The sequence below is a fragment of the Chinchilla lanigera genome, unplaced genomic scaffold (assembly GCF_000276665.1).
Source record: "Chinchilla lanigera isolate Chin_1 unplaced genomic scaffold, ChiLan1.0 scaffold00112, whole genome shotgun sequence".
Taxonomy (NCBI): domain Eukaryota; kingdom Metazoa; phylum Chordata; class Mammalia; order Rodentia; family Chinchillidae; genus Chinchilla; species Chinchilla lanigera.
In genome coordinates, this window is record NW_004955513.1 from 4,904,651 (window position 1) to 4,931,359 (window position 26,709).

The following is a 26,709-nucleotide window of genomic DNA, read 5'->3' on the forward strand; positions in this document are numbered from 1 at the left end:
ACTGCGCATGTGCCGCTCTAACTGTCCCTCGCTGCGCCCCGTAGCCGCGCCGGCGCCAAGATGGCGGCGCTGACGAGTGGCTGGTGGTCGTGCCGGGGGCCGCGGGGGCCGGAGCGGAGCTGTCGCGGCTGAAGTCCCCAGCGCCTTTCGAGGTTCGGCCTGCCGCTACGACCTCAGCCTGTGGCCACACAGGTTCCAGCCTGGGGGCAGTCCGGGCTGCCGGGTCATGCTGCGAGGCGCAGCGCTCCGCCGCCGCCGCCGCCGCTGAGCTCGCGGGCCGCGCCCGGCTCGGACGTGTACCGGGAAGATGTTCTCCGCGCTGAAGAAGCTGGTGGGGTCGGAGCAGGCCCCGGGCCGGGACAAGAACATCCCCGCTGGGCTGCAGTCCATGAACCAGGCGCTGCAGAGGCGCTTTGCCAAGGGGGTGCAGTACAACAGTGAGTGCAGCCCCGCCGTCGGCGGCTCGGAAGCCAGGCGGGAGCAGTGGGCCGGGGCGAGGGGCCGGGGCGGGTGGCGTGCCCAGGGCAGACCCCACGCGGGAAGCGCCCTGGAGCAACGCAGGGCTGAGGCGGGCGTCCCAACAGTGGGTCGCTCCTAGGAGATGTCGCCTGAGAAGTGCTGTGCGGTGGCGCTGCCCCGCAGCGAGCGGGGCCCTGATTGGCGCAAGTGGCCTCACTGTGGAGGGACCGTTACATAACGGGAGGGAGGGAGGGAGGCGCGCGTGGGGCGCCAGGGTCTGGCACTGCCTCCAGAGTAGCTGTTTAGACCTCCACCCGCGAGCTGGGCGCTCATCCCCGGAGGCGCGTGAAGCCCGCGCGCTCTGGTGATTGAGGGGGGGTGGTGCGGGGGTGTTTTCGTTACGTTCCTACCCAGCTTGAAGACGCAACGCCTTTCGTTCCCAAAGAAACCTTTGTAATTGATATATTTAGAAAAGTTCTCAGAGGCACAGACTCTTCCTGTGATCGCAGGAGACGCCCCCTATCCTTGCGGGGTGGAGGGGCTGTGTACAGACGCCCACGCAGCTCCATTCTCCGTTATAAATTATGTACCTTGTGCAGCTCCGGGTTGCAGGCTGTCCTCTTGACCTCTTTTGACTTTTTCCATTTGCAGGGTTTTTTCTAGCAAAACCTAAAGGCTTTCATGTTACCCTTTGCTGTGACTTTGTTACCCTCTCAAATGTTTTCCTGTATTGCTAGGGTATTGTGCACATACACACCCACCGATACACACGCTTTTCTCATGCAGAAACTTGCAGCAGCCATGGTATTTCCATTATAACGTAGTGTTTTATGAAACTGTTTAGAAAGCCAAGTGTGGTGGCACACACCTGTAATCCCAGCACTCAGGAGGCTGAGGCAGGAGGATCACCACGAGTTGAAGGCCAGCCTGAACTACATAGCAAGACCTTGTCTCCAAAAAAAAAACTGATTCGAAAGACTTGTTCAGGTTTAAAAACAGACTCATTTTAGAGGTGTTAACTTGAAATTTTGTTTGTATTTCTCTCAGTTCTGTGAAGAGAATATTAGGGCAAACCATTTATGCAAATCTTTGGAATGAGCAATTGGATCCTTTAATTTTATTATGAATAGGGAATCCTAATCTCAGGCCCTTAGAAATTAGATCTGAAACAGAAATTGCTCACTTTCTGACAGGGCTCCCTGACGGGCCCACCCCTAGTGCTTCTGGGCAGGAGGGGCTGAAAAGGAGTTGCTCCTGAGTAGAAAATCCAGCGTCCATTATTTGGAGACTTGTTGTGATCTCCTTGTTGAGAGTCCAGAGGAATTTCAGTACATATCTGAGTTAGATTTTAGAGGGGTATTAAATATCTCTAGTTGAATATATATACGTATATATATATATGTATGTATATATATAAAACTTTTTCATTTCCTGTATTAGTAGGATAAGAAGTTTTTAGTACTTGTTTTGCAAAATGTCTCACTTAAGAAACTAGTGATATAAAAACTGTAGACCCAGGATTCTTACAGGTAAGAGTTGCAATTAACTGTTGATGATATGAATTATCTCTTGCGGCATGTTATCCTTCTGGGGCACGTAGTCGTTTTCAGTTTGTTAGGATAATGAGAAATATCCTATGGGCACGCATGCACAGCCTTCAAATTAGAATCAGAATGAAAGAGACATTGGATCATAGTTCCATTTTGGAACCCAAATTTGCATATAAACTAGAAGGAAAAACTGCACCTGAATTAGTCATCCCCTTCCACTGCAGCTGGACAGTTGATCAGCTTTGCATGTGGGGAATGTTGCTGTGGGGCAGTCTCCTAAAGGAGAAAGCCCTTACTTTGGATCTCTGTAGTGGTCTTGCTAAGGACACTGGGACAGAGACCTGGGGAAAGGAAACCCTGAAATGTAAATAGTCTACACTGTAGTGGCACATGATTACCCAAGTGCTGAGAGAAGTGGGGCAGAGTGATTAAGCAGATTCCAGCACATGACTCAACAAGATTCACAAAGAAAGCACAACCAGAATAGAGATGAAGCAGTATTTGAACAAAACAGGATTATCCAGAATTGAGATACATGAAACTTCACAGTGTCCAAGGCCAGAATTTGTAAAATATCCACAGCTAGGCACATCACTGAAAGTTTTCAGAGCTTCAAAGTGAAAAAGAAATAATCTTTGATGCAATCATAGCAAAAGGAACCAGCCCTGAACTCATGACAACTTCTGGCAGCTCAGAGAAACCACAGCAATGCTGGCATCTGTTGTGGAATGCAGCAGTGGCACCAGAGCAAGTACGGCTAAGCTTGCTTCCCGTGTCCGGGTGACAGTTTACGGTGTGGATTCTTACAGACATAAATACAGAAGGAGCCAAACGTGGTGGCGCACGCCTATAGTCTCAGTACTCAGGAGGCTGAAGCAGGAGCATCACCCCAAGTTTGAGGCCAGCCTGGGCTACATAGTGACACCCTGTCTCAAAAAACCTAAATACATGTATACATATGTACATACAGAGGGTCTTCTTTAGACGGATGGAAGTTGAGCTCAAAAGACAGGCTTCGCAAACAGCCAAGGTGACCAAAGGAATTAGGAAATAAGTAGTAAAATCTAAATGATACCACCGAGCACTGGTGCTGTCAGTTGGTGAAGGTGGTTTACGTAGGGAAGACACGTGAGGACAGCACTAATTTCTGTAATGGAAATCAGCACATAGCCCAGGATCAGAGTGAAGGTATTCAGAATTCCTTACGTTATGTAAGAGAAAGATAGAGAAACTTAGTAACTTTAGACTATATTACAGTGACTGAATGTTAAAAATTCAGGAGTTACTGAGAATAGAAATAGATGGCAACTCTTCCAAATAGACATCAGTTGAAAAGAAGGGGGGAACGCCGGGCATGGTGGCACACGCCTGTAATCCCGGCACCCAGGAGGCTGAGACAGGAGGATCATTTTGAGTTCGAGACCAGCCTGGGCTACAAAGTGAACTCAAGGCCAGCCTGAACTGCATAGTGAGACCCTGTCTCAAAAAAAAAAAAAAAAAAAGCAAAAAAAAAAAAGAAGGTGGAAAAAGCTTTCCCAACTTAATAAAAGTCACTAAAGGCTGGGCTGAAACCAGGGTGATAAATAAAAGTGATAAAATGAAGTGGTAGAAATAATTCCGTATCTCTTGACAGACACAGTGATGTAAGCAGGTAAAATCATCCCCTCCAAGTTGTGAGAAAGTAAGATTGGGATTTTTTTTTCTTACTTTGGCCGTATGGCTCATAAGAGACACATCCAGATCATATTGGCAGAGTGGCAGTAAGGAGTCGAGTGAATCCAAGCCTGCTTGCAGCAGAATCTGGGAACTGGCGTGTTAGGTTGGTCTTCCACAGGCCTGATTGGTAACCTGTTGGGGACAAGGAGAGCCTCCTGTCTGGGCAATGGGCTGCAGGTGGCCCCTGGAAGGCAGGGCACAGACAAGGGGGCCTTGCATCGCTGTAAACCTGCAGGAGTTCCCAGCAGCCACACACTTCCTTCCAGGGCTGGTGGGCCTGGGATGCTCCCCAGAGCATGTCAGAATCAGGGTGGCCTGCCACAGCCTTGGAAGTGAGGATGGAGGAGGCAAGTCCCTGAGATCTGAGAACAGCTGACACTTCCACGTGGCTAAATGCGGGACTGGGGTGTGGGGAGGCGATAGAGAAGGCATACAGCCCAGGCCGAGCCCTGCTGAGCAGTTAGGCCAGCTGGCCACACTGGCTGTTGGTGCCCAGGGTCCTGGGTCCCCAGGAGGACGTGAGAGGGGAGGGTCCAGCAATAGCAGTCAGCAGAGGTGGTCTGGGAAAAGAGAGGAGGGATGAGCCCTGGGAGTGCCTCAGCCCATCCCAACCCCTGCTAGAAGTCCTGCGGCCACTGTGCCCCTGCTGTGTGAGGCACCGGCCTCGCTCTCCTGGGCCTGGGGCTGTCAGGTTTGCCTGGGCCTGAGCACCCCAGCCCTCCAGCAGGGGTGCCCAGCCCAGAACAGGGCCTAGGTAAGACTCAGAGTCCTTCCTGACCTGGCCTCCCCTCCTGCCACACCTCCCACCTCTGCTGACCCTGCCCCTCACCTCCACGCTGCCATCCTGGGTCACCCTGCCCTGATCACTGGGGCCTGTGCCTGCCCCTGCCTGGGAGCCAGCGGGACTTTAGGCGCAGCCTGGCACACACAGCAGTGTGGAGTAGGGTGAGCCCTCTGCACAGCTGGGCACCACACATGCCAGGTTGCAGGGAAGGTAGGTTCAGGAAAACCCATGCCGGCTCGGGGTACCACCCTGAGCACATCCCTCCTGGCCCAAGGGTCCTTGGTCACCCCTCAGGCATCAGGCTACCCGGTAGATCCTGGTCCCCCGGGAGCTAGCTCCTGTGCTGGACCCCTGCCTGCCCCTCCAGACCCTGCTCCTCCTTTGGCACAGGTACCCCACTGCCGTGGCCAGTGCTACCAGCACCCCTTGTCCAGTCCTTCCCCTGCCCACCAGCCACCCAGGGTTTGACTGCTACAAAAACCACAAGCCTGTCGCAGTGGAGCTGCCATGACCTTTGAGGTTAAATGGTGACTCTGACTTTGGTTTGTCTTCTGTGTTCCTCTTCACCCTCAGTGAAGATAGTGATCCGGGGAGACAGGAACACAGGCAAGACCGCACTGTGGCACCGGCTGCAGGGCAAGAAGTTCGTGGAGGAGTACATCCCCACACAGGAGATCCAGGTCACCAGCATCCACTGGAGCTACAAGAGTGAGTGTCCCCACCGCCACCCCTCTGCCCACGGCCCAGCCTCCCGCAGGAACCCCGACAGGAATGTGGGGATCATCATGAATCACCTCATCTGGGATTTGGAGCTATGAACCTCCTCTCGTGTCAGGGCCTAGGGCTGGGGCAGCTGTGTAGCTCAGGTGAGCTAGAAAGCAGACATCTCCAGAGATTAAATCTCTACTTCATATTCCAGGCACGAGCACTCACCCTGCAGGCTGGGACATTGCTGGTGGCTTGGGAAAGGGGCAGACAGTGACGCTGGGGCTGGCCCTCATCCCCTCTGAACCCCAGGGTCCTACTATGTACTAATCTGAGGTTTTTCTCTTGTTTCAGCCACGGATGACGTAGTGAAAGTTGAAGTCTGGGATGTGGTCGATAAAGGTGAGGTGCCTCTGCCATGCTGCAGCTGTTCTCTCTTCTTATACCGGTTGCCTTGGTCTCAGCTACTCTCTCTGGCCCTGTGTCCTACAGAGGACCTGCTCTGCTCTTGCCCGTGTCCATCTGTGCAAGGCTTAGGTTTGTTGCTGTGTGCATTGTGGTCAGGGTCTGGTTAGCTTCCACTGCATCCAGTGAGCAGGACGGGTGTGTGGCGTGAACCTGATGACTGTACACCTTCTGTTGCTTGAGCATCTCTCTAGCCCTGAATGGCTGGCCTCCAGCAGGGCAGGTGTGCAGCAGCCTCTGGCCACCTGGGCCATTTGAGGATTCCCTTATGTCCACCAGGTAGGCGTACCTGTCGCAGCACCCTGAGGGCATGGAGGGGCCTGGCCATAGAGCTCATAGGGACACCCGCTTCTCCTGGTGGACAGCTGATGCCTGGTGGCACACGGGAAGCTGGTTTATGCTAGTGTGTACGTCCTTGTGGCTCCGATCTGGCCCAAGTTTACTTGATGCCTGTTGACCCCAGCCCTGGTTAGTCAGAGGGAAAGTTACACTCAGTGCAGCACCACAGTAGGAAGGTTTCACCTACAGATCTTGGGGAGAGGCAGGCGGACTGTGAGTTGAGAGGGCTGCTCTCCACCCTTGGGTCATAGGAGGCAGGAACAAAGAGCCAGAGAGAGGGCCCAGTCCATGGGCCAACATCTTTGTTAGGTCCAAAGCATTATCTAGGTAGGTTTCCCGCACAGTTTTAGAGGTTTCTTTTTTTGTTTTGTTTTGTTTTGTTTTTCTTCCGGTACCAGGAATCGAACTCACGACCTTGCGCTTGCGAGGCAGGCACTTTGCCGCTGAGCTAAATCCCTAGCCCCTCCCGCACAGTTTTAGTTTGTTTAGGAGGAAGGCTCCGGTGCTGCAGGTGGAGCTGTGTCTCAGAGGTGATGGGGGCACATGTGTAGCAGGAGGGGCCTCAGGCTATGTTGGCCATCTTCAGGCCGGGGTGGCCGGGACAGAGCTGGATACTGCTGGGGGCTGGGCCAGCTCTGGTCTGAGAAAGCTCTAGTCTAACCTGTGTTCAGGATGGGTGCTGAAGCCACATAAATGACAAGAATTTCCTGCATCACCCCAGAGTCAGGGCCTGTACCCCCAGCTCAAGGGACCTAACCCCCTCTTTCTGGTGAGCCTCAGGCCCACCTAACCCTATGGCATATCCCCACGACAGCAGATGATCTCATCCTGTCCTGACAAGCTGGGTCACAAGCCCCTCTGTGATCTCAGGGTGAGGGCCGTGTGTGTGCATGCGAGGCTCTGAGCAAGTGGTGGCCTCATGCTGGTTCCAGAGCCAACAGGCCCAGAGCGCTCACCTGCTTGGCCTCCCCATTCATCGTTGGCCCGGCAGAGCTGAGGTTCTGGTGCAGGGTGTAAGTGTGCCTCTCCCAGCTGTGCTCCAATGTGCTGCTCAGAGAGGTGGCCGGGGGTGTAGCCTGTGTGGCCTGTGCTGCCTCCAGCCTTGCTCTCCACACCCTCCCTGCACAGAGGACGCTGTCACACTCCTGTCACATCTCCATTGAGGCCTTGTCACTGTCCCTGCTGAGGGTACAAGTTGCAACTGCCATGGCCTCTGGCTGACTCAGGCCGGGCTGCCCTCTGGACGCCTGGGCCCTGCACTGGTCACTTCAGGGAGAGGCACTTGGTTTCCTGCAGAGGGCCTGCAGCACTGGAACAGTGGTGACCTGAGCCCTTGCCTGCTCCAGGGACCACGTGCAGGCCCTCCTGGCAGGATTTCCTGTTCTAGGGTGTTAAAACTGGGTGCCCTGGGACGAAGTATTGTGGTTTCAGTCTCCAGGTGGGGACCCCTGCCCAGGAGCCCTGGGCATGATCTTCCTCTCACTGCACTAGGCCTGAGCACTGTGCCAGTCTGGCTGGGAAGTTCTCCAGCAATGCCCCTGTGCCTCATCCCCACCTGCTGGCATCTACCTCGGGAGCCTCCCTCAGCCAGCACCAGCAAGGAAAGGTCCCCGCCGGGCCAGTGCCGGCGCCCTCACAGCCTGGTGCTGCCTGTTTGTTGTTTGATGGGAAGAAGGGCAGCTTGGTCCCTGGCCCAGGGGACAAGGTCTGAGGACTGAGAGCAGAGGGCCTCCAAGGGGAGAGAGCCAGCGAGTGAGTCGGGCTGGGCACACCCGAGCTGTGCGCTGGAGGCTGAGGCAGAGGACGAGGGTACTTGCTGAGCATCTCCTGGAGCGGGGTGACTGGGAGCAGCCTCATTAGTTCTGACTTCCTCTGAACCCCAGGCTCCTGTCCTGCTGCTTGAGGTGGATGGGAGCAGGCGGCCAGCCAGGCAGACTCCTCCTGAGTGCGGCTGAGAGGAGGGGCTCATGCCCAGGCTGGTCGGAGCATAGCCAGAAATTCAGAATCAAACGGGGATGAGGTGCAGGCTGGTATTTTAAGTAAATGAACCCTATTTGTTTCTAACAGCAAGCTGCACTCCCCGTCCAGTGGGGCATTCTAGACATGGAAGGAGATGTGGCCATGGTGTCCACCTCGGTTACACGCAGTCCTGCGTCCCCAAGGGCAGGACTTGTGGTTGTTGCCCTGATCAAGCCTTAGTGACCTTGAGGGTCATCGAAACACAGCTGGGCAGGACTAGGCCATGACATCGCCCTCCTTCTTACAGCTGGGCTACAGCTGGGCTACGGCTAGGTCAACCGCTGTGCCCTCTAGCCTCCCTCTTCAGTGGTCCATGCTTGTGTGTGAAGTCTCAGAGTGTCCGCAGCCCCAGCAGGAGTGCCAGCTCTGGTCTCTACCACCTCGCAGTGTTGCCCCTTCTGCCCTGGACATGGCTGTGGGGGACATGGGGGCCATGAGGGCCCTGCCTTCTTGAGCGACTGCTTCCCTCGCAGCAGACCTGACCTGGCCAGTGCCCATTGAGCCCTGCCGGCCTCACCCTGCACTTCCTGTCCAGCCGTCAGGGCCCATTCCCCTTTCTCCTGAGGCTGAGTGAGGCGTAGTCCATCAGGGCATGCCAAGGGGCAGGGAGGTGCCTTCAGCAGTCCTGGGCCTAGAACTCACACACCGTAATTGTTGTTTGTCATTTAATAAGGAAAATGCAAAAAGCGGAGTGACGGCTTGAAGACAGAGAATGACCCCCAGGAGGTGAGCCATTCGTCCTCGCTGCTCATGGCTATTCACAACTCAGCGGCACCAGCCCTTCAGACCCCACTGCTTGCTCCTCTGTCCCTGTTCTGCCATGGTGCAGTGGCCACTGCCTGCTCGCAGGACCCCATGCCAAGGTTGAGTTTTAGGGTGGCTGCCTCCTGGTGGGCTCCCCCATGTGAGTGATGCCTGCCTTTGCCGCACTGGGCAGATGTCACAGTGGACTGACCCCCAGTATGGGTCGGAATGGCCTGGGCAGCATGTAGCCGCCGTGTTGCTGCACAGAGTCCTCCCTTGTCCACAGAGCCTCTCTGCTGTTCTCTGGCCCCAGGAGGGGAAGCGCTGCTCACACCTGTGGCCCTGTGTGTGCGCTGGAAGGTTCTAGAGGCCTGTCTTAGAGTCACTCCCCCATCTCTGGGTGGTGGCTGGAGCCCTTTCTGCTTACAGCTGGGACTCCGCCAAGCCTCACACCCACCGCTGCTCCTGTGTCCCCCAGCAGTGTTCTCTTCCCATTTCCTTCCAAGGAAATGCCTCTCAGCTTTCAGGTCGGGACAGTCTTATTCAACCTCTGCCAGGCCACTGAAGGCCCACAAGGATGGAGCCCGGTCTTACACCTGCTTCTTCCTGTCCTAGGCGGAGTCCGAAATGGCCCTGGATGCTGAGTTCCTGGACGTGTACAAGAACTGTAACGGGGTGGTCATGATGTTTGACATCACCAAGCAGTGGTAAGAGGGTGCAGCTGGCCGGTAGTGACCTTGTAGGCGGAGGACAGCAAGCAGAGTGGGAGTGGGCAGAGGCTCTGCCCAGGGGGGGCTGCAGATGCCCCCAGGAGCCTTGGGGGACCACCTCACTCCTCCACCCTCGAGGTTAAGGCTCACGAGCTCTCTTCTGGGAACCAACAGCGCCCCCCAGCCTGAGACCAGGACCCTCCTGTCACCAGCAGCAAGTACTGAGAGTGAATTCTAGACACCAGCTGAGGGCCACACTGCCTGAAGACGGGGCTGACAGCAGCCGGTTTATAAGTGGCCTGTGTGCTCCTGCCCTTTACTCTGTGTGTACAGCCCTGTGGCTGTTACGGCACACACGGCCTGTGTCCATTGTCAGAAACTGGAAAGGCAAAGGAAGCCGTCTGCCTCACTGGCAGTGATGTCACTGCTTGTAGCCGATGGGTCCAGCCAGGCTTCCTTTCCAGGGCTGCATGGCAGCCAGATGTACCATGCCCACCTGTGTGAGGACACAGGCACATGCCACAGAGCACCAGCCTCCCACAGGTGCCTATGCCAAGCTGGGGTGAGAGCTCGCACCATGCGCCTCCCGACGGCTGGCGCCCACACGTGCAGTGCGCAGCCACCCTCCTGCTGCATGGGCACTGCCAGCCATCACCTGCCCAAAGCGGTGGCTTCGCCACGTGGAATGGAGGGTGGTGGTTAGGAGCCACCTCCACTTCACAGCAGTGTCCTGCAGCCTCTGCAGGGGAGCTTCTGAGGCGGCGGCCAGAGGAACAGGCCGTGTCCTAAAGGCCTCAAGGACCAGACACCTGGGGCAAACATGGCCACAGGGGTGCCTGGACCACAGCAGGAAGACGCGCAGGATTGAGGTCAGCCCAGGAAGAGGTGGTGTGGATGCTGTGTGGGCCATGGGGCCCCGACCCAGGTGCTTAGGCAACACTAGGGGTGGCCAGACCACAGGGCCACAGCCACTCCTCAGGGCCTGAGGCCCTGACACTGGTGTGTGAGGTGGTGCCCAGGTGGCAACACTTTGTCTAGAGCAGCTGCTTCTGAGTGCAAAGAAAGGAACACGTCATGGTTTCAAACACCACATGTCCACCAGCAACATCACACCACACAGGAGCACTCTGGAGGCTGAGGCAGGAAGCTTACTTCAAGCTCAAACCAACCTGAACTACCCAGTAAGACCCTGTGTCAGACAACAGCAAAATGATGCAGAGGACACTCCAAAGAGGACAAGCCAGGTGCAGAGGTCACTGCAGCTGTGGATGTGCATCTTTACTGCTTCCTCTCAGTGGAGGGAGCTTAGCCACACTCATGACTGGTTACTCCTTCACAAGCCACCTGGGAAACACTGAGTGACCATGAAGCAGACCCAGGGCCAGGCCGCACCCTGAGAGATCTGCCCGTCACCCTGCAAACTGTCTTGGGCAGCTTCTGTGCTGAGGAGCGAGGCCCTGAAGACCCTTCATCCACCTGTAGCAGGGCTGCCTTGGCAATGGGGATGGCTTCTGCAAGCCGAGAGCGTGGTGCAGGGAAGGGCTGAGGAGCTGTGGCACTGGCCTTGGTGCACAGCGGGAGCCAGGGACGGGGCACCCGAGGTGCTGGCCTTGGTGCACAAGCCAAGGGGTAGGTCAGCCCAGGATGCAGTTGGTAGAGGGTGATGCTGGAAGCAGGTGAAGATGGCTGTGACTCTGTAAGAGTGCGGACGTGTGGTACCCAGGGAAAGGCGGGGGAAGGGGTACCCCGGGGCCTGGGCTGCGTGGAGGTGTGTCCTCCAGGAGAAGAAGGCAGGGCTGCAGGTGCGCGCTTAGCTCTGCGTGGCTGAGACTTGTTCCCTCCCCCAGGACCTTCAATTACATCCTCCGAGAGCTTCCCAAAGTGCCCACCCATGTGCCGGTGTGTGTGCTGGGCAACTACCGTGACATGGGCGAGCACCGCGTCATCCTGCCCGACGACGTGCGTGACTTCATCGACCACCTGGACAGGTGGGTGCCACTGGCCTGTACCTGGCCATGCTTGGTGGTGCTGCAGAGGTACACTGAGGCAGCCTTGCTGGAGATGCAGACCTGGCTGGGCCCAAGGGAGGGCATCAGGTGTAAGCCAGGTGAGCACCAGACCATAGGGCTACCTGGCTACTGTCTGGTTCCTCAGGCCATCAGGAGGGGCCAACTGCAGAAGCAGCTTGGAGCTTAGCAGGGAGGAGCAGGGGGGCAGGCAGCACCAGGCCAGGCTGTGGTCCTGGCCTGGCCCCCTGAGGGCCTTTCTCACACCATTCTCCTTCTGAAAACAGACCCCCAGGCTCCTCCTATTTCCGATACGCAGAATCTTCCATGAAGAACAGCTTTGGCCTGAAGTACCTGCATAAGTTCTTCAACATCCCGTTCCTGCAGCTGCAGGTGGGTCCTCAGCTGGTGGGCAAGGCCCCCAGGCAGTGGGCAACTGAGCTCTGAGTGCACCCGCCACCCGCTGGGCCCAAGAGCTGGTGCTGGCATAGGGAAATTGGTGAGGTGTCCTGAGGGATCACCAGGCCTCACCCCACATGTGGAGCCCCCGTCACCAAGGGACAGGTCCGGGGGACTCCTGCCAGGGCCCCCCCTCCCATCTGCTGTGCCACATCCCATTTCCGCTGTGCTTTCGCCAGAACCCAGGACCCCGCTCAGTCTCGGAACTAACACGAGGCTTCCCCCAGACAGGCCTCTCTCGGACCCCTCCAACACAAGCGTGTCCCTGTTGCTCTGGGGTTGTGTGGTGAAGTAGGTGCCAGACCCTGAGAGCTTCTGGCTTCCCCTGTGGGGTCAGCAGGGGCTGCCTGCCGGAAGCTGCAGTGCTCGCCCCTTCCTTCGCAGGACACCAGCTGCTGTAGTGTGTGGTCCCTGCCCTTGTCCTCTGTCCCAAGCTGTGCTGTGGGTCCTGGCACTGGGCAGGACATGGGCAGGTCTCACCTGAGGCTGGAAGGCCTGCCAGACATCTCCATGATGGGACTGGGGCTGAGCAGACCTGGGCTCCCGCCTCGCCTGCCCAGCCGTGTGGCTTGTGTCTCCAGAAGGGCCTTGTGCTTGCTCAGGAAAACAAGGCCTGACTTTTCCTCGTGCCTCTCTCCTTTCTGTCATGTCCTCTCTGGAAGATGGAACCCAGACCCTGGTATATGCTGGGCAAGCACTGTACCCCCGAGCTACATCTCCAGCCTTTCTGTGTTTATTTTTTAAGACAGGGTCTCACTAAGTTGCCCAGGCTGCACTTGAATTTGCCATCCTCCCAAGTAGCTTGATTACAGTTTGTGCTACCACACCCAGCTCCTCTACTCCTCCCCCTCCTTTTTTTTTTTTGTACCCCTTCTGAAACAGAGTCTCACTTGGTAGTCAGGCTGATCCCCTGCCTCAGCTTCCTGAGTGCTAAGACAGGTGTATGCCACTACACCCAGCTCTTTTCTCTGTATTTCTTTTGTTTGTTTTTGTTTTGTTTGTTTAGACAAGGCCTCAATGTGTATTTGAGGCTGGCCTTGAATTTACTCTGTAGCCTATGCAGGCCTCCAACTCTCAGTCCTCCAGCTTCAGCGTCTGGAGTGCTGACCTGACAGGTGTGCACCACCACACTGGCTCCCGGCTCTTTTTTTTTTTTTTTTTTTTTTTGGCGCAAGGTCTCACTGTACAGCTCAGGCTGGCCTTGAACTCAGTGATTTTCCTGCCTCAGCCTCCCAGGTGCTGGGATTAAAGGTGTGCACCACCACACCGGCTCCTTTTTCTTGACTGGGAGACAAGGCTTCTGCAGGGGTGCTATGCGGAGGAGCCCTCAGTGCCTCAGTGAGGAGGGCCTGGCTATGCAGGTAACCTTTCCTCTGCAGACTCCTGTTGCCATAGAGAAATGGAGCTTGTGGCCACGTGGCTACTCTGGTCCCTGAAGTTTTTGTCCCTGGCTTCCAGAACCACAAGGAAGAGGACAGGGGGCCTGTGCCTGCTGTCCTTGTCAGCAGGCCTCTCGCCTGCCCTGGACATCCTAAAATTCGTCCGAAAATGCACACTGCCGAGGGCTGGGAGTTTTCCACAGCCCCATGCCCAGAGCTCAGAGCCATATATTGGTGTGGCTCCCTAGAAATGAGTCTGCTTTGGAGCCAGACCACGTGTGTATACTGGGCACACTTAGCTGTCTCTAGGGCAGGGGCTGCTCCGCTTTCTCTGTGCTCTCTCGTGGCCTGAGTGCCATGTACACAGTCCAGTCTCTTCCGGTCCACAGCTCCTCCCACTCATGTAGTTCTTGCCATGTCCCGCAGCTGAAGGGGGCCTGGGTCCGTCTGGTGGCCCGTGTTGGCCACTGTGTGGCGTGTTCAACCTCTCCCCATGCCGCGGGCTGCTTGGTGTGTCTGCTGAGGGTGTGACGTATTCTAAGTGTCACAGGCCACGTGGACGAGCACCCACGGGGGCAGTGCCACCCAGAGGCGTGGCCAGCTCATCCCGGGCTATGACTGCTGCAGCCCTTCTCCCCCAAGCTGTTCCTGCCCTCCGGAAATGTGCATGTGTGAGGACACAGTGTGCTTGTCCGAGGGGCTGTTGGGGGGGATGGTCAGCCCTGCCCAGGAGGAGGCTGTACCCACACCAGGAGGCAGGAGGTGCTGCTCTTGAGCTGTGTGCGGTATCAGCCCATTCTGGGGCTGAAGAAGCCCCTGCAGCACACGGGAAGACCAAGGGGCGCTCCCTGGGTGCAGTGGCCTGACTGGCCCTGGCCTCATGCCACACAGGCTGGCCGCAGGCAGCCAGGCCCCACATGTCAGCTTCTGGGAGGGGGACACTGCCGACGAGAGGGGGATGCTGCTGAGTGATGGCCACTTCCTCTAGCGGGAGACACTGCTGCGCCAGCTCGAGACCAACCAGCTGGACATTGACGCCACACTGGAGGAGCTGTCAGTGCAGCAGGAGACCGAGGACCAGAACTACGGCATGTGCGTGAGCTTATGGAGGGGGAGCGGCTGCTGTCTGCCCCCCTCCAGCCCCTGGCTGGTGTGCAGCAGTGAGCCAGGCAAGGGGCTTGCACTCATCACCCGCCAGGTCCCTAGGCCCACCCCAGCTCTCTAACAGGCGCCCCCTGCTGGCACTTGTAGACCTTCACATTCCCCTAGTGAGGTTTTTCATTAACACACAATGGTAAGATGCTTAGAGTAGAGAAGGGGTGTAGGACAAGTGGGTTAACCTCGTTAAGTAGAGCTCCTCTTACCTGGGGTGACCCAGCATCCAGGATGGTCCGATCTGGACACCTCAGGGCCCGGGGGTCCTCACTTTGCCTTTCTTTCCACCCTCCCCAGCTTCCTGGAGATGATGGAGGCCCGGAGCCGTGGCCACACGTCCCCACTGGCTGCCAATGGGCAGAGCCCATCCTCAGGCTCCCAGTCCCCAATTGTGCCTCCAAGCACCATCTCCACAGGGAGCTCCAGCCCCAGCACACCCCAGCCCGCCCCCCCACTGCCCCTCAGTGCCCCCGCAGCCTGCCCCCCTGCAGCATCCACCTGCCCCGTGCCCCCTGTGGAGGCCCCACCACCCCTTGTACACCCCCCAGCCCCCGTCCCGCCCCCACCACAACGGCGTAGCATCATTTCCCGGCTATTTGGGACCTCCCCAGCGGTGGACGCTGCCCCCCCACCTCCAGGTAGGCCCAGAGCAGCCCTTGAGCAGGCAGGTGCAGGGCATCCTGCACCTTGCAGAGCCGTGGGCTCCATGTCCCCAGCACGGTCCCCTTGGGGCAGAGCACGGGGCACACAGTGGTCCAGTACCACATGACAGGCACCTGCTGTCCACAGAGCCAGCCCCAGCAGCAGAGGTACCAGCAAGGGTCCAGAATGTGGAGGACTTTGTTCCTGAAGATGGCCTTGACCGCAGCTTCCTGGAGGACGCTGCTCAGCCTAAGAACGAGAAGAAGGTTGGAGCCAGGAACCCACAGCAGGACAGCGACAGGTGAGGGCCTGCTGGTGGCCCTGTGCTGGAGGATAGCAGCCTCGTCCCCCACGATGCCCCTAGGACAGAGGACTGACCAGGGGTGACCGTGGGTCCTGAGCAGAGAGCTCGGGCCAGCTCACAGGCCGCTCAGGCCCAGGCCCACCAGCTGCACCACGTCACCCCAGGGATCTGAGGCACTCAGCCTAGCCAGTTAACAAAGGGTGTCGAGGCTGGCGTCCTCCCAGGACAGCGGGCACTCAGTAGTTGTCCCGTTGGGGGCAGGGACGCCTCAGGTTCGTCCTGGACCTGGCCACACGGACCTCACAAAGAGGCCACCTGGGCTGGGCAGGCACTGCAGAGCTGGGCCCTTGCCCGGGTGCTCCTCCAGCTTGGAATCCCATTTCCAGTGGCTGTTGGCACCTCTGTGGCACAGAATGTCAGTGACTGATGCCCAGGAGCCCCTAAGCAGGGTCCTCTCCATCTGACCACCACCCTCAGCATCAGAGGGCACCGCATCTATGCCACTTCATGCCCCACACCGCTCTGGCCCAGCAGGAGGTCTCTGCCAGGTGGGCACTGAGGGGAACGATGGTGCCCAGCCCTCCTGCCCAACCCCTTGCCCTTCTCTACAGCGACGGTGAGGCCTTGGGTGGGAACCCAATGGTGGCAGGTTTCCAGGACGACGTGGACCCTGAGGATCAGCCTTCCAGCAGGCCCTCGCTGCCCTCAGGCCCCGTTCCCAGCAAAGATGTCAGCCTCTCAAGTGAGGAGGAGGTGGCTAGTCACCCCAGCACCCCCAGCACAGCTGCCCTGGCTCCCCAGCAGTGCTTGGAGCCAGAGACAAAACGGTACGGGAGGGGCCCCCAGGCACATCAGGGAAGGGCAGCCTGGACAGCCCGGGAGCCAGTCTGTCCTTGTCACCAAGGTCTTCCACCAAGGCTGTGCAGCCACAGAGAAAGGCAGCGCCCACGCGAGCCCTGGCGCCCCCCCAGCCGAGCTCGGGGTCCGAGCAGCCTGGCAGTACCCCACGCCCTATGGAGGGCACCTCAAGAAGGCCTGCCGAGGGGAAGGAGACACCGGCCTCATCATCGGAGAGTGACCCCGAGGGGCCCATTGCCGCGCAGATGCTGTCCTTCGTCATGGATGACCCAGACTTTGAAAGTGAGGAGTCAGATGCGCAGCGCAGAGTGGTGAGGACAGGCTCCCGCTGTGGGCCCCACCAGGGCTTCCACCCATCCTGCCCCCAGATGCAGGGCCTTGGTGGGCCTGAGGAGAGGCCCACTGTTCACACAGGGCTTGCTGGCTGGCTTGGGGTCCCCTAAGAGGACTCACCACCTTGTTTCGGGGGCCCACGGGCTGGGAAGGGACTGTGGCCCTACTAGCTGCTCCTGCTCTAGAACGAATTTCCCACAAGAGAGGACCCCTCTGACATGAGTGACGAGGACACCAGGTCCGCCCAGCCACCTGTGCCCCCGGCAACGCGGCCCCCTGTCGCCTCCTTCAGACCAAAGAACGACGTTGATCTCTTCGGGCTGGGGCTGGAAGAGCCAGGCCCCAAGGACAGCAGTGATGAAGGTGGGCTGTCCCCTTGGGCTGGCTGCTGGTCATGGGGTCTTCATAGTGGAGCACTGCTGCTGTGTCCCAAGCCTGGCATCTGCAGCATGGCCACACAGCTGGCCAGGGCCAGCAGGCCTGGTAGCCTCTAGAGAAGTCTTGCTACCCAGCCTGGGGTCCCTGTGGCCCCAAGAATTTGGGCTGCTGATCTCCAGCACCCCATGCCAGCTGCCTTGCCAACACATAGGCCTTCAGGTGCCACAGGGCTTTGGGCGGGAGCAGGGGCAGCTGTCAGGGCTCCTAGAGGAGTTGGTGGCTGGTTTCCAGGGTTCTCGTGGGAGTCCACTCACCTGCAGATAAAGCTGGCTCCAGCTGCAGCTGGGAGCTGGTGGTTCCCCCGGGGCTCACATGCTGGCCCTGCCGTCCCATTGCCCACACTCAGTCCCTCGCTGCGGCCCAGAAGGCAGACTTGTGCCCACTGTGCCCTGGCCAGCAGGCCCTCAGCCCCACATGGAAAGGAAGGAGTTTCCTCCCTGGCTGTTCAGAGCCTGCAGCATGGGCGTGGCTGGGACCCCAGGCTGGGCGGGGAAGGGGCCCTGTGCCCAGCATGCCAAGCCACAGGCCCTGGGGAGCTGATAGCTGTCTGTCCTGTGCAGAGAAGGGCAGCAAGCCGGCCTCCAAGGAGAAGAAGAAGAAGAAGAAGAAGAGCAAAGAGGTATCGGGCAGTGTGGCTGGGGGTGCCCATCACCAGGTTGCCTGCTAACTCTGAGGCCCCCTCCCAGGAGGAAGAGAAGGCCGCCAAGAAGAAGAGCAAACACAAGAAGAGCAAGGACAAGGACGAGGCCAAGGAGGAGCGGCGGAAGAAGCGGAAGCCGCCCCGCAGCAAGGAGCAGAAGGCTGCAGACGAGCTGGAGGCTTTCCTTGGGGGCGGGGCCCCCACTGGCCGCCACCCAGGGGGTGGGGACTATGAGGAGCTGTAGGCCTGTGCAGCTGACCTCCCTGGGGGACTGAGGAGGCCACCACCTGCGCCCAGCCCCAGAACTACCCCTGCCGCTGCCACCTGGCCCCTGTGGCCGTAGCCGGCCTGTCCTGCATTTGCTTCCTGCTGGAGGAGGCCCTGGGCTGGGTGCTGCAGGTGCTGGGCCTCAGGCCAGCACGAGCCTGCTATGCAGGGAGGAGAGGGACGGCAGGGCTGCCGCTGGCAGGGCAGACGCCTGGCCCTTCCCAGACAGGGCCAAGGCCAGCCCCCAGCATTTCTCAGGGATGTCACAGGCCGAGGAAGGACCCATGAGGGTCGTTTACAGAGGCAGGGCACGGGGCTGCCCAGCTACTCAAAACATCTACTCCCTGCCCACCCCTGCTTGCCTCCCAGGCCGTGGGGCCACAGCATGCCATGGGCTCAACTGCTGCTGCCAGGCTTGGGCTGTAGACCACGGCTCCACGTGCACTGCGGGTGCTGTGGCCCCTGCCCTGCGTGCTCCTGGGCCTGTGCCTGCCGAGGCTGGCAGGAGCAGAGCAGCAGCCGCAGCCTCTCCTGGGAGTGGGGTTGGGCAGCAGACGCCACCACCACACTCCACTCGACCATAAAGCTCTTGGGTTTTATTGCTGTGTGTGTCTCTTCTCTCTCTGAGTTTCCCTGACCACCTGTGGGAACAACCCCCCGCCCCCCGCTTTGGCCAGGGCTCTCTGGGGCACGGGGCCATCTGGCAGTGCTGGCCTGAGGTGGGCTGAGTACCTTCCACCCAGCGCCCCGCTTGGGCCTGTGATGTACTAGCGCAACCTGCTGTACCAATAGGCCAGCACTTGGGGTGCGTGCTAGGCCAGTGCTGCACCGCTGCACCCAGGACACCAGGGCCCAGCCCTGTGGGACAGAGTCAGGTGCCTTCCCTGGGCAGCCTTCCAGCTCCTGGGCAGCCGCCTGCAGCTCACACTCACCCCCACCCACCACAGTTCCGTTGCCATGAGAACCCTCCGGGGGCTGTAGTGATGGGGGGTTGGGCTGTGCTCCAACTCCTGCCCACCTCCCCAAGTCCTCAGGTTCCTGTTGGGGAGCCTTTGCTCCAAGGCACCACTGACACCTTAGCTTGACCCTGTAGCCCCTAGCTTGGGGGGCCCCTGGTGTGGGGACCACACAGAAGAGCTGTGGTGGGTCTCACTGGGGCCAGCATCCCACAGGATGCAGAATGCAGGCCACCAGTCTGCCCTTCAGAGCTGAGGCCATCTGGGCCACCCCCCCAGCGGGCCAGGGTGCACCAAGGCTATGTCGGCACAGGGCTGGGTGGGGACATCACCCCGTGGCTTGGGCATGGTTCACACACAGACCTGCCCAGTGGGGTGTGCACAGTGGTGGCTGGCCTGACCTGGACAACAGGCCCTTCTTGGTCCAAGCCGGCCATCTGGCCTTTTGTACCTGCCGAGATCTTGTCAATTCTGGCTCTGAAGCGGATAGTGCCCAGTTAGAGGGCAGCAGGACCAGAGTCGCCCATCTGCTCCTGCCTGGCCCGACTGGAGGCTGGTTTTCTGGGAGCCCTGGCCAGGCTCTGCAGCCTGGCTGGGGTTGGGGCTCCTCAGCACCCTATCAGAGGCCCTGCCTGGCCACCAACTGCCAGGACAGGTGTCCTAGAAATAGGGCTGGCATAACGGCAGGCTTCTCTGGAGCATGGGCTCCCTGCTAAGAACCCGAGACTTGTATTTGGGGAAGCTAGAGGCATTTATCACCCTATGCTCAGCACGGCCCCAAATCACAGCCAGCTGGGAGCCTCTTGTCTTTGGGCTCCCTGCACGGCCCCATCAGGTGCGGCTCCTTTAAGTGCCACCCCGTTGGCCGCCACTGGAGGCAGCACTGAGCGGCCAGGCCAGGACCAGCACTGCTGCCTCAAAGCTTCTCCGGTGCTGGGGACGCAGGGGTGCCGGAACCTGGTGCAGCCGCCTTCTGGTTGCGCAGCCCACCTGGGTTGGCGGGGGGAGCAACACCCAGGTAAGAGGCGGGGGGGATGACTTGGCGTGCTGTTGTCATGGGTGGGGGCTGCCCGAAAGGATGGGGAGTCCCTGCCCCCAAGCAGTACAGGCCAGGTCCCCGCGATGGCCGCTCCCGACAGGCTGGGCCGGGCTACAAGGAGGGGCGGGCTGTGTGGCCGTCCACGTGAGCTCTGGAAGATCTGGGGTCCCAGGACCACTCACCCCACCCCCATCCCCATAGGGAGGGGCGTTGGAGCGCAGCTCCTGACAGCCGCAGTGGCAGAGCCGGCTATCACCTCCCTGGGGCGGAGCCTCCTGCCCTGTCATCAGCCCAAATTCTAGCCTGGCCTAGAGCTTAGGATGAAAGTCCAGACGGGGTGTGCAGGAGACTAAGATGGGGATACAGACTGGTACTTAGTGGCCATGACCCCAAAGAGCAGCCATGCCTCCAGGAAGCCCCAGTACCCCTGGGACACCGAGGGCTGACCCCGGGGAGGTGTCCAGCTACAGTCCTGCCAGGTGAGGGCACGGCAGGCTGTTTCCCCAGCGGACCTCGGAGCAGCCGCCCCAGAGTGGGTGCTGGGCTCAGGAGGGGGCGCAGCCATCTCCTGAAGCCTTTCCCGGCCAGCCCCAGGCCCTGGAGACTGCAGAAGCTCTGGTGGCCCACATCTGAAGGCGAGCCTGGACCCAGCCCAGCCTGCAGCCGGGGGCTGAAGAACCGCAGGTTTCCATGGAGCTTGCAGAGCTGGAGTGGGGAGGGATCTCCTGGGAGCTTTTGCTGCCTCCCACCCGCCCCCCAACGCCCCCCTCCCGGGCTGGCAGCCTCCTGGCCTGGTGCAAGAGCTCCATAGCTCTTGAGCTCACAGATCAGGGAAGGAGGCGTTATGAGCTCGTGGCTCACACCTCACGTGCTCCTGCAGCCTGCCCCGGCTCCCGCAGCCATGCACACACTGGAGGGTGTCTGAGTGCACCTTGCACAGCTGGTGGGGGTGGCTTCACAGTCTCCCTGATAAGGTAGGTAGCTTTCAGGCCCCCTCAGGGTAGCCGGGACCAGGGAAGGTTTCCGCAAAGGGAACTTAGAGACCCAGGAATGCTCTTTGCAGACATTTTCCTGGCTTGGGTCACACTGGGAGTTGGGACTCAGGCCACAGCCAGTGTCCCAAATGCAAGGACCCCTGTGGCACTAGGGGAGGGGTCTGCTGAGCTGATCAGCAGGAAGGTGGACCCTGTTGCCTCCCACAGGCTGCACTGCCAAAGCGGCCACTCTCAGGGCACTGTGAAGGGCCGCAGTCATAGGCATCTGGTGGAACCAACCCCAGTACATGCATCTACAGAAGCCGAAAAGAGCCCCTCATTCCAGCTGTGGGCACCAGAGGGCAGCAGTCCTACCTAAGGCCTCCTGTGCTGCCTGGTCAGCCAGGAAAGGGGTCCTGCCAGAGTGGGGAGCGGGGTGCTCGAGGCAGGACCCACAGAAGGCTAAACCTTCTGCCTGGCCTGGTGGGGGTCAGGTTTCTCCTGCAGGTGCCTCTGACTTTGATGGCATGGACCAGGCTCCGGCAGCAACGGCCGAGGCCTGCAGCCAGGGCTGCTCCACCACCGTCACCCCAGGTAGGAAGGCCCAGGGCCCGGGGTGGTGAGCGGAAGGGACCCGGAGGGGAGGGCTGACCCGCGTATCCCCCCAGGGCAAGAGCCCCGAAAGGCCGAGTGACTGGAGCCGCCAGCCTGGGGATATCTTTTAAGATGACCCGCACGGACCCGCCGGATTTGCTGGTGTCAACCGTGTACCAGGACATCAAGGTGGCGGCCCCGGGGCCCGCGTCCAGGCGCCAGCCATGTGAGCGCCCCGTGGCCCGCTCCGCTGCGCCCGCGCCCTTCAACAAGCGCCACTGCCGCAGCTTCGACTTCCTGGAGGCGCTGGACGCGCCAGCCATGGAGACCCAGCCCGAGCCACCGCCCCCCGAGCCCGCCGTGCCACGCGCCCGGCCCCGAGACGGCGAACCGCGGCGCCGTGCGCGCTCCAAGAGTGCACCCCGCGTATCCCCTGGCCTGGCGCCCGCACCCGCCTCGCCGCCCATCCTGCAGCGGCGCGCCCGGGAAACCCAGCGCGCGGCGCAGGCTGAGGGGTCGCCGCGCCGGGAGCCCGGGTACCCTGCGCTCCGCGCACTCGCCAACGAGCTGCACCCCATTAAGCTGCAGCCGCAGCGGGGCGGCCCGGGCCGAATCGCACCCCTGTGCCCCGCCCCCGGCCGCTGCGCACCACCCGCGGGGCCCGTGCCCCATGTCCGCTGCCGCCTGGACATCAAGCCCGATGACTCGGTGCTGCAGCACGCGGCCCGGGGGTCCCGGCCTTGCGGGCCCGCCGAGGCCGCGCCCTGGCCCCGTGCTGTCCCGCAGTTCCACGGCCTCACGGTGCCTGGGCCTCGCCATGCATTGCTGTCGCGCACCCCCACCCCCACAGACTCGTACTGTGCGGACCCCCGCGCGCTGTTCTGCGATGGGCCGCTGCCAGGGCCCCGGGACTACGCCGAGCGCCGCGGTCAGCTCTTCACCGCGGCCCCGGGCCCCACCCAATTCTTCTACACAGAGGAGCCGGAAGGCTTCCGGGGAGGCTTTGCTGGCAGCCCGGGACCCCCCTTCGAGGGCTACTGCCCCCGGCCTTACCCGGCTGAGGAGCCCCCGGAGCCCAGTCCGCGGCGCGGGGGCGGCTACTATGCGGGGGAAGTGCGAACCTTCCCGATCCAGGAGCCGCCCTCCCGCTCCTATTACGGGGAGGTCCCCAGAGCCTACGGCCTGCCCTTCGGTCCCCGCTATGTCCCCGAGGAGCCCAGGGTGGGCCCTGCCACCCGCCCCTTCTACACCGAGGACTTTGGTCGGTACCGAGAGCGCGAGGTCCTAACGCGGACCTACCCGCACCCGCGCAGCAGCCCGGCCTGGGCCGACTGGGGCCCGCGGCCGTACCGCACGCTGCAGGTGGCGCCTCCCCCGGCTCCCGGGCCCCTGCTGGCCTCTTGGCACGGAGGCACCGGCACCAGCCCTCCGCGGCTGGCCACCGACAGCCGCCACTACTCGCGCTCCTGGGATAATATCCTGGCGCCCGGGCCGCGCCGCGAGGACCCTTTGGGCCGCGGCCGCAGCTATGAGAACCTGCTGGGGCGCGAGGTGCGGGAGCCGCGGGGCGCGTCCCCCGAGAGCCGGCGCCCTCCGGTTGTGGTGAACCTCTCCACCTCGCCCAGGCGCTACGCGGCGTTGTCGCTGTCCGAGACGTCGCTGTCGGAAAAGGGCCGCGCCGGAGAGGGCCTGGGCCGCAACTGGTACGTGACGCCAGAGATCACCATCACCGACAACGACCTGCGGGCGGCGGAGCGCCCGGCCACCAGGGGCTGGGAGCTGCCCGGGGGCCGCACGCGGCCGCCCGCTCCCGCCGCGCCCGAGCCTGCCTCTGGCCGCCAGCGCAGCCTCGAGCAGCTGGACGAGCTCATCACCGACCTGGTCATCGACTCCCGGCCCGCGGCTGGCCAAGCCCCAGAGTCCGTGCCCGACGGCCTGGGCCGCCCGCTGCGCCGCAGCCTGCTGGACTCGCGGCCGGTGGGCCCCGGGGCCTCTGCCCTGGCGCCGCCGCGCTCGCCCCCCGCGTCAGCTGGTAGCGCCGAAGAGCCCGCGGCCCCAGGGGAGGCTGCCGACGCGTCCCCGGAACCCAGCGCCGACGAGGACGACCTGATGACCTGCTCGAACGCGCGCTGCCGGCGCACGGAGACCATGTTCAACGCCTGCCTCTACTTCAAGTCGTGCCACAGCTGCTACACCTACTACTGCTCGCGCCTGTGCCGCCGCGAGGACTGGGACGCGCACAAGGCGCGCTGTGTGTACGGCCGCGTGGGCAGCGTGTGCCGCCACGTGCTGCAGTTCTGCCGCGACAGCGGCCCGGTGCACCGCGCCTTCTCGCGCATCGCGCGCGTGGGCTTCCTGTCGCGCGGCCGTGGCGTGCTCTTCCTGGGCTTCCCCAGCCCAGGCTCGGCTGACAACTTCCTGCGCTTCGGCCTCGAGGGGCTGCTGCTGTCGCCCACCTACCTGTCGCTGCGCGAGCTGGCGACTCACGCGGCACCCCTGGGCAGCTACGCGCGGGAACTGGCAGCCGCCGGGCGCCTCTACGAACCGGCAGAGTGCTTCCTGCTCAGCGTGTCAGTGGCCGTGGGCCCCGGCGCCGGAGCCTCCCACCCCGCGCCCGCGCCGCGCAGCCCCGGCCCCACGGTGCGTAAATTCGCCAAGGTGGCACTGGCAGCCGGAAGCCCGGCGCGGCCGCCTCCCGCGCGCACCCGCGAGCCCGACATGGAGACGCTGATCCTGACACCGCCACCGGGCACCGCGGGCCTGGACCAGGAGGGCGAAGCGGGCCGGCGGGCACGCGAGGTGGCTTTCATCCACATCCAGCGCGAGCTACGGCTGCGTGGCGTCTTCCTGCGCCACGAGTTCCCGCGAGTATATGAGCAGCTCTGCGAGTTCGTGGAGGCCAACCGGCGCTTCACGCCCACCACCATCTACCCCACGGACAGGCGCACGGGCCGCCCGTTCATGTGCATGATCATGGCTGCGTCCGAGCCGCGCTCACTCGACTGGGTGGCCAGCGCCAACCTTTTGGACGACATCATGTGAGCCACCAGACCAAGTCCCAGGCCCACTGGAGCCGGGCCCCCGCTTCTCCTTCGACCACCCACCCCACCCCGTGTTCCGAGCCCTGCCCACCCCCCACCCCCCATCCCCGCCCGCAGCTCTGGCAGGTCCCAAGCCCCGCCCCTCCTCATCCCCTCCGCTAATCCCCAGGGCCCTGGCCATCCTCCCCGCAGCCCGCGGGCCCGCCTCCAGGAGACTCCACCTCCCACGCCCTCAGGTCCCCAGAGGCCGGTCCTCGCCCTCGGTGCTCCCCGCTGGGAGGCGGGGTGGGCCTGAGGACCTCGGGGCCCTGCCTTCACTCCGAGGCGGGTCTCTTGGCAAGACCCCAGCAATGGAAATTCGATTCCAGTCCATTGCATCTCGGGATTCCGCTGAGCCTCTGAAACCCGGGCTCCCCAGCCGTAGGTCAGGGAGCCCCTGCTGACCAAAGCCTAGTGTCACTTTAAGCATGCCCCAGACCGCCTGCTGTCCCAATTTGTCCTGCTCCAGGCTTCCTCGAGGGAGGCGGAGAGTGCTCTGGGTAGCCTGCTTGCTCCGTGCCCGGACAGAAACCCAGGAGTGCCTCTTGGCAGCCCTAGACCAGCCCCAGCCAGGGCGACTGGGATACTCCAAGCACCGGAGGACCTGGCAGGGGGAGCAGAGCTTGTGGACTGGGGATGCCAGCCAGAGCCAAGATCCGTCTGGGTGAGGGTTGGAGCACCTTCCCTAGGCAAATGGCAGGGCAGAATAGGGCTGTGTGACCACACAGGCCCATTTCTCCCAGGGTGGCTGGACATGTGTGCAGGCGCAGGACCCACATGGGGTTAAGTGCAGAGGCCCTTCAGGAAGTGCAGTTCACCACCTGGCCTAGGATGACCTAATAGCAGGGCTGGGAGCAAGGTGTGGGCACGTGTGTCCAGGACCCAGGGCCACCCGAGGAGCGCGTGACCTGCCTGAGTCATAGCCTTGACTGCACCCTGGTCCCCATGCCCTTGCCCTGGCTACACCCCGAGCTGCGAGGTGGGGCCTGAGCTTAGTGCGTTGTGGGTTCTGCTGAAGGAGGGGTGTCCATCTCCGGGGTTCCATGGGAGGCACACGACAGGGAGGGGGCAAAGCCAGGCGCTGCACAAGGGCTCTCCCGGAGCCCCAACCCCTCTGGACCCCGGGCAGGGGACCTCGAGTGGAGAAGCTGTGGCCCCGCTCAGTCCCGCCCCGCCTGTGCCTGCCCGCGGGTTTGCACACAGCGGCGGCCTTCGCCGCTCCCCCAGTCTCTTCAGCTCTAGTCCGTGCCTGGGGTCCGGCAAGATTGCCCGGGACCGAGGTCATTGCCTGGGCGCGAGCGCTTTCCAACCAAGTAAAATAGAACTTGAATGTACCCGCGTTTGTCTCTTCCTTAGGGGGTCGCGGATCGAGGTCTTCCGAAGTGGGGTAGGGGCAGGGGTCAGGGAGGAAGGCCCTGGGCGAGGCGCGGGAGGTCGTAGGGGACGGAGGCCTTGGTGCTCTCCTGGGGATCGAGACAGAGGTTCTGGGATGGAGATGTCGGTGATGGGGGCCCTGGGACTGGTGGCGGGGCGGCCAGCACGGGTCCCTGGGACTTCGCCTGTCCCGATCGCGGGTCGCCTGACTGCCCCATTCCACCCGTGCGACTCCGGACCCCAGAGGAAAAGAGCTTTTCTGTCGGCCGCATTTAATCACCTCTCCTCCTCAGTTCACGGTCCCTTTAAGTGGGACGGAATGGTTCCAAAGCTTCAAGGAACTGGATTGCGATTGGCTACACCGCGTCTAGTGCGGTCGGTGCGATTGGCGGAAACTCCGGGCCTCGGCAGCATCGGCCCGCAGGATTGGCTGCAGCTGTCGCGGCCCGGCTCGGTCTGACAGGGGCGAGCCGGGTGCGGTAAGGGGGCGCGGGACCCACGGGCCGGGCGCTCTGAGGAACATGGCGGCGGCGGACCTCGCTCAGATTCCTGATGTGGACATTGACCCGGAGGGCGTCTTCAAGTACGTGCTGATTCGAGTCCACCCGGCGTCGCCCTCCGGGACCTCGGCTGGGGAGTGCAAGGAAATCGTGCGCGGCTACAAGTGGGCCGAGTACCACGGTGAGGCGGGTTGGAGGCGGGGCCGGGGCGGGGCGGGGC

At 61.4% G+C, this 26,709-nt stretch overlaps 3 protein-coding genes across 4 annotated transcripts in view; all 3 read left to right on the forward strand.

The window, feature by feature from the left end:
• Positions 1–8: 8 nt before the first annotated feature.
• On the forward strand, positions 9–18,575 carry Rabl6 (RAB, member RAS oncogene family-like 6). Its single transcript, XM_005408556.2, has 15 exons — positions 9–437; positions 5,083–5,217; positions 5,569–5,616; positions 8,711–8,763; positions 9,397–9,488; positions 11,339–11,479; positions 11,785–11,890; positions 14,324–14,427; positions 14,788–15,128; positions 15,280–15,433; positions 16,048–16,263; positions 16,341–16,605; positions 16,813–16,990; positions 17,626–17,684; positions 17,752–18,575. The coding sequence occupies exons 1-15, from the start codon at positions 308–310 to the stop codon at positions 17,947–17,949; spliced, it is 2,220 nt and encodes a 739-aa protein (XP_005408613.1). The 5' UTR covers positions 9–307; the 3' UTR covers positions 17,950–18,575.
• A 1,118-nt stretch (positions 18,576–19,693) lies between these two features.
• On the forward strand, positions 19,694–26,200 carry LOC102024602 (chromosome unknown open reading frame, human C9orf172). Of its 2 annotated transcripts, none has more exons than XM_005408557.2 (3): positions 19,694–19,946; positions 21,436–21,535; positions 21,610–26,200. In XM_005408557.2, the coding sequence occupies exon 3, from the start codon at positions 21,668–21,670 to the stop codon at positions 24,575–24,577; it is 2,910 nt and encodes a 969-aa protein (XP_005408614.1). In that variant the 5' UTR covers positions 19,694–19,946; positions 21,436–21,535; positions 21,610–21,667; the 3' UTR covers positions 24,578–26,200. The 2 variants fall into 2 exon arrangements, with proteins under 2 accessions (XP_005408614.1, XP_005408615.1); XM_005408558.2 differs by lacking the exon at positions 19,694–19,946 and adding an exon at positions 19,970–20,941.
• Positions 26,201–26,300: 100 nt separating this feature from the next.
• The window catches only part of Phpt1 (phosphohistidine phosphatase 1), a 1,559-nt gene continuing 1,150 nt past the window's right edge, over positions 26,301–26,709 (forward strand). The window contains exon 1 of the mRNA XM_005408564.1: positions 26,301–26,670. Coding sequence (XP_005408621.1) covers positions 26,511–26,670 — 160 coding nt within the window. The 5' untranslated portion in view covers positions 26,301–26,510. The remainder of the gene's footprint in view (positions 26,671–26,709) is intronic.